Raw genomic sequence first — 6521 nt, forward strand, 5'->3', positions numbered from 1 at the left:
CAGTGGATTGAGAACTAGGCCTAGAGATGGGAGGTCCTGGGTTCAAATCTGAACTCAGACACCTCCTAGCTATGTGATTCTGGGCAAGTCACTTGACCCCTGTTGCCTAGCCCTTGCCACTCTTCTGCCTTGGTGCCAATACACAGTATTGACTCCAAGACAGAAGGTAAGGGTTTAAAATAAAATAAAATAAAATAAAACACACTAAATGTATATACAGCTATATGCACATATACATAGGCATATATCTTACATATATGCCTATGTAACTAAACATATCATTAATATATCACATCCCTTTGCATATATGTAAATATAATGTATTAGTGATAAAAATGACTAAATACAAGAATAGTATACATGTACGTATATGGGATAGTTTGGTTATATATGTGTACTATATGTGTTATTAATAAGATGATTTATGAAAAGCTTGAAGTGTTTAGAGCCAACTTGGTTTCATCAAAAACAAATATCAAATTAACTTCATTTTCTTTTTTGGAAATGGTAACCAGTTCAGTAGATCAGAAGAAGATCAGGGGAATGCTATAATCAAATTTATTCATATTTCAACAAAACATTTGAAAGTTTATAGTGTCAGTCTTTGGGATATGATAGATAAAGGCTACATGATTAGAGAGATAAATTTGGAATTTGACACAAAACATAGTTAACAATTAATTGATATCATTTTGGAGGGAAGACTTAACTGGAGGTACCAATGATCTGTCTTTGGTCTCTACCAGAGATGTCAAACTCTGGGTACCTCATACAGTATACAATATTACTTAGTGTTTCCAGAACTAGTTTAAAATATAATTAGGAAGAACTTAACAAAATAAATAAAAATGTAATAGAAAATACATATTATTAATAGGTATTTTTCTAAGTCAATTAATAACAAAATGGATGCTTATATATGGTTTTGTGTCCCCCAATTTCTATCTCAGTTTGACGTCACTAGTATGTATTATTCAATATTTTATCAGCAACTTGGAAGATGATAATCAGTTAATTTCATTCTGATTAAATTTACAAATAACATAGCAGAAAAGAAAATCAACACAATGAATGACAGATACAGAAAACAAAAATACTTTGATAGGTTATAGGTTAAAAATTATGGGTTAAAAATAATGAAAAGAAATGTAATAGGAAAAGGTATAAAATTCTACATAAGGATTCAAAATATCATTTTCACAAGCCCAGAGGGGAGGGGGTATAACTACAAGTTTAGGTGAAAAAGATCTAGAAGTTTTACTGTCTACAAATCCAGAATTGGCAGTATTATCCAGCAGGCTTAGTAGCTAATATTATTTTATATAGAGTTAAGAAAGATATTAATTTTCAGACTGAAGGGGTTGATATTCCCATTGTACACTTTTTTCTTGAAGTCAGGGAATTATGCTCAGATCTTGGTGCCACATTTTAGGAAAGACATCAACAATTATAGACAGAATGACTAGCATGGTGAGAAAATTATAAATAGTGGCCTATGTTTAATACTACAGAGGTGATAAAGGTGAGGGGCTTATTTTTCTATCTTCCTTTCCCCAGAATCTGGAAGGCTTTTCTTTTCTGGGTAGAAATTTCTATTTTAATCTCAGCTACATTTTCTGGTTGATTTCCATTTATAGTATTTTACCCCCTCAAAAGTCATATATGTCCAACTGGGGAATAGTTAAATTTTACCTATAGTTAGTGTCAATGAACTACATACACAACCATTTATTTTTTAAAAAATTAATTACTTGAAATTTAAAAATTCAAATAGTAGAATTTTCATATATACATCAGAACACAAAAGAAGATTTGTTATGAATCTGTAAGTATTCATTTTGCATCCTGCTATTTCTTTAAAAGTTCTTATATAAGTTGATACACATTGAACACATGTATGTGTATATTAATACACATATATTCCACATTCTTGTATATATACATGCATATATACATCCATATTACACACATACATGTTATTGGGTATCTCTGATAACTCTGTAAGGCTACTTTGTGTTCATCATGGCTTTATTGTTGGACAGTCCAGGCTAACTTTTTTTTAAGTTCTTGGTAGAAGAAAATACTTCTTTATTTTCTCATTGTATTTCTTAATCATTTCTTTTTTTTTTCTGTTAGGATTTTGCTAGAGTAGGTTGGTAAAAGCTGGACTGCCTAATTATACCTATCAAAATATTTTTGTTTCCTGTTTCTACCATTCATTGTATTAGCCGTCTTTTCTGCTCTGTGCCAACTGCAAATTTGATGAGAATCAAGTACTCATCTTGGCAGGAAGTCCTTTCATGTTATTTCCTTTTAAGATTTTTGTCCAGTATTTAAAATATTTTCTATATCATTAGGAGCGATAGGATTCTTTGTCTCTTTTTCCTAGGCTGCCAGAAGGCAACATTCATAAATCATTAGTTGTGATAAAGCTAAAAGGAAGTATACCTACAAATATAAGGCAAATATAATTGAGAATGGAAGCTACCTACATATCATTTAAATAAATACAATGGAATATACACAGCCACCTATATAGATATGGACTAAACTTATGGTTTCTAAGCGAGGAAATTCTTTGTGAATGTAAATTGGTAACTTTGCAGCTCCTACATTTTCTGTGGTTTTGTGGATTTACTTAGAGCATTACAGATTAAATAAAATTAAATAAATTGGCAGTCATTGAGCCATTATGTATCAAAAGTATGACTGGAACACAGGTCTTTGAAGGCAATTATCTGATTTCAAGGTTTGCTTTCCATCAACTGAAAAAAATATCATGCTGCCTTGCCATATGTATATATAAATAAGCATATGTAGACATATTCATATATAAGCATATAAATGCATGTACATACATATATACATGTTTATATGTGTGTATATATACTGTGTACATAGATATGTTCATATATACATATTCATTATCTCTGAAAACTGTCAGATATTTACATAATATACAAATGCCTTCGACTTTTTATAGATAATGTATTAGAAGCTAATCATTTAATAGAATATTAATATATATATGATTATAAGGAAATGAGATTTTGCTATGAATTAGGACACAGGGAAAAAGAATGAAAATGCTATCTATCATTTGATCAATCACAAATATTAATTAAATGTCTACTAGGGTCTAGGCACTGTGCTAGGTGCTCCAAAACAAAAATGGAATAATTTTTACGTGCAAAGGGGCTACATTCTAATGAAGAAAACAATAAGTACATATATACACATATAAGAATATACAAAAGAAATGTATAAGACAACAACTACAAATATATATAAAGTAATTTAATACAAAATTGTTTTGGAGGGAGAATACTAGTTGTTAGAGAAATTGGGAAAGATTTTATGTAGATTATTGTGCTTAAACTGCATATTAAAGGAGAAAGTGACTTTATGCTGTTGCTGTGAGGAGGGAGTGCACTCCAGGTATTTTGAATGGTTAGTGAAAAAATCTGGGAAGTGGGAGATTAGAATGTTGAGTTTGAGGAGCAGACATAAGATTAGTCTGCTCAGAATGAAAAATACAAGAGGGTAGTAAAATTCAGTGAAGATACAAAAATAGATTGCGGTAAGACTGTGTAGAACTTTAAAAGCCAAATAGGGAAATTTATATTTTATTTCACAAGAAGTAGGAAGATACTGACATTGATTAAATAGAGTCACATTGTCAAATTTATGTTTATGAAAAACTTTTTTTTGCAAATGTGTAGTAGGATGAAATGGAATAGAATGACATTTAAGGTAGGAAGTTTTTTAAATAACCAAGGTGATAAGAGATGAGAACCTGAACTAAGTTTAGCTGTGTGAGTAGAGAGAAAGGATCAGAATCAACAGCTATTATATAGGGCAAGTGATTGATATTTTTAGGGATATTGCTAGATATTGATATGGCAACATGTGGCAACAAATTAAATTCATTGGGTGATAAAGGGCAAAGACTCAGAGTTAATACATGGGTTAAAATCTTGGGAGAATGAAAAGATGAAGGAAATGAAAAGATATTTGACAGAAATAGGAAATTTTGGAAGAGAAAGATTTAGGGGGAAAGAAAATGAATGAATTTAGTTTTAAGCATATTAAGATATCATTAGGATATCCAATTTAAAATGTTTAATAGAAATTTGGCAATGTGGATCTGAAGCTCAGGAAAGAGAATGGATTTAAATATATAGATGTGGCAGACATCTTCATTAATAGTAATTAATGCCCTTAGTGATGATGAGGTTACCAAGAGAGCATATGCAGAAGAGGGAATAAAAGAAGGGCCAAATCAATGGGTATCAATGGTCAGACTGTGGAAGATTTTTGTTAAATATAAAGAAGCATTTTCTAACATTTAGAGTTGCCGATAAATACAAAGGCTTCCTGGTGTTATAGTGTACTGCTTACATTGGATGTGTTCAATAACTCCTTTTGAGAGCACCATTTAATATTTGTGTAAGAAATTGAATTTTAATGATCCCCCTAATAGTGGATTCTATGATTCTTTAGGTTACAGTCTTCTACTCAATATCTCATTATTCTTTTAAAAAAAAACATGAGTGACATCAACAAGACCTGGGTGACAGAATTCTTCTTTCTAGGACTTTCTGATGATCTTCAAATTCAGCTACTTCTCTTCATACTCTTCCTGATAGTCTACATGGTTACTGTGCTTGGAAACCTGCTTCTCATCTCCCTGGTTCTGATTGACTCACAACTCCATACATCCATGTACTTTTTCCTTTGCAACTTGTCTTTGGCTGACCTGTGCTTTTCTACTTGTATTGTTCCCCAAGTTCTTGCCCACATGTTATACAGAAGAAAGGTCATTTCCTTCACAGGCTGTGCAGCTCAGCTTCTTTTCTCCCTCTTTTTAGGATGTACAGAGTGTGCACTCTTAGCTGTGATGTCCTATGACAGGTACTTGGCAATCTGTGACCCCATGCACTACCCTATCATCATGACATCGAGGTTATGTGGCCACTTGGCCTTGGGTTGCTGGGTCAGTGGTATTCTAGTGGCTTTGGTTGACACCACATTCACATTGCGACTCCCCTACCAAGGAGATAATAGAATTGCTCATTTCTTTTGTGAGTCTCCAGCCCTCTTAGCCTTGGCTTCTGCAGACACCCACAGCTCAAAGATGGCCATTTTCTTAATGGGTGTTGTGATTCTTCTAGCACCTGTGTCTCTGATTCTGGCATCCTATGGCTCCATTATAGTGACTGTGATCAGGATGAAGACAACCTCAGGGAGACGTAAGGCATTCTCCACTTGTGGCTCCCACCTCCTTGTGGTCATTATTTTTTATGGGTCAGCCATCATTAACTATATGACACTTAAACCCTCAAAAGAGCAGGCAAAAGTGGTGTCTGTATTTTATACTGTGATAAACCCCATGCTTAATCCCCTCATTTACAGCCTGAGGAATAAGGATGTGAATAAGGCACTTAGAAACATTGCCAAAAAAAGGAAATGCTTCATATCCTGATTGTGTCACTGTCATTCATTATAGCACTGTTTCTTCACTCCAGAGACTGCAATAGCACTCCCGATCCTATTAAAAAATTGCCTTTCCATTATTCTTAGCATATATGAATACATGTTTATATTGCTTTATAGTGATTTCTAGAATGTTTATGTGTTGTATACCAATAATATGTCTCAGGCACAGAGAGAGGTGTGATATGATACATCTATCACTCTGTAGAGCTAGATGAGAACACTACTAATATGGAAGGTTTTAGAAAAACAGTTTTAGTAATGTGGAATTAACATAAGAGACAGTTCTGCTCTAGACTTTGGGAAATACACTCAGGCATGGTATAATGTTTCTTGGGAACAAAAGAAGGAGTAGGAAGAGGAGGAGAAGGAAGAGATAGTAGATAAACAGGAAAAATAGGAAAAAATAGGATGGAGGCAAATACACATTTAGTAATCATAACTCTGAATATGAATGGCATGAATTCCCCTATAAAATGTAAACAGATAACAAAGTGAATTAAAAACTGGAATCTTATAATATTATGCTTGCAAGAAACATTTGAAGCAAAGGGAAACATATAGAGTAAAGGAAAGGGGCTAGAATGGATTCGAATATGCTTCAGCTGAAGTTTTTAAAAAAGAAGGGATACAAGAATGAACAAATTAAAAAACCCCAGAAGAAAACCAAAACTAGAGATCCTAAAAATTAAGGGATAAATTAATAAAATCGAAAGTGACAGAACTATTAAGCTAATAAACAAGACTAGAAGCTGGTACTTTGAAAAAACAGACAAAATAGACAAAGTACTGGTTAATCTCATTAAAAAAAGGAAAGAAGAAAGGCAAATTAACAGCATCAAGGATGAAAAGGGGGATCTCACCTCCAATGAAGAGGAAATTAAGGCAGTCATTAAAAACTACTTTGCCCAACTATATGGCAATAAATATACCAACCTAGGTGATATGGATGAATATTTACCAAAAAATAAATTGCCTAGACTAACAGAAGAAGAAATAGTTTTCTTAAATAATCCCATATCAGA

The 6521-nt window shown here is 32.8% G+C and overlaps 1 protein-coding gene across 1 annotated transcript; it reads left to right on the plus strand.

Annotated features, from left to right (window-relative positions):
- Positions 1-4058: 4058 nt before the first annotated feature.
- On the plus strand, positions 4059-6076 carry LOC100010540 (olfactory receptor 2D2-like). The gene has a single exon (XM_001363700.3). It carries the CDS (start codon positions 4550-4552, stop codon positions 5483-5485), a length of 936 nt encoding a protein of 311 aa, XP_001363737.3. The 5' UTR covers positions 4059-4549; the 3' UTR covers positions 5486-6076.
- Positions 6077-6521: the final 445 nt, after the last annotated feature.

Source organism: Monodelphis domestica, chromosome 1 (genome assembly GCF_027887165.1).
Source record: "Monodelphis domestica isolate mMonDom1 chromosome 1, mMonDom1.pri, whole genome shotgun sequence".
Classification (NCBI taxonomy): Eukaryota; Metazoa; Chordata; class Mammalia; order Didelphimorphia; family Didelphidae; genus Monodelphis; species Monodelphis domestica.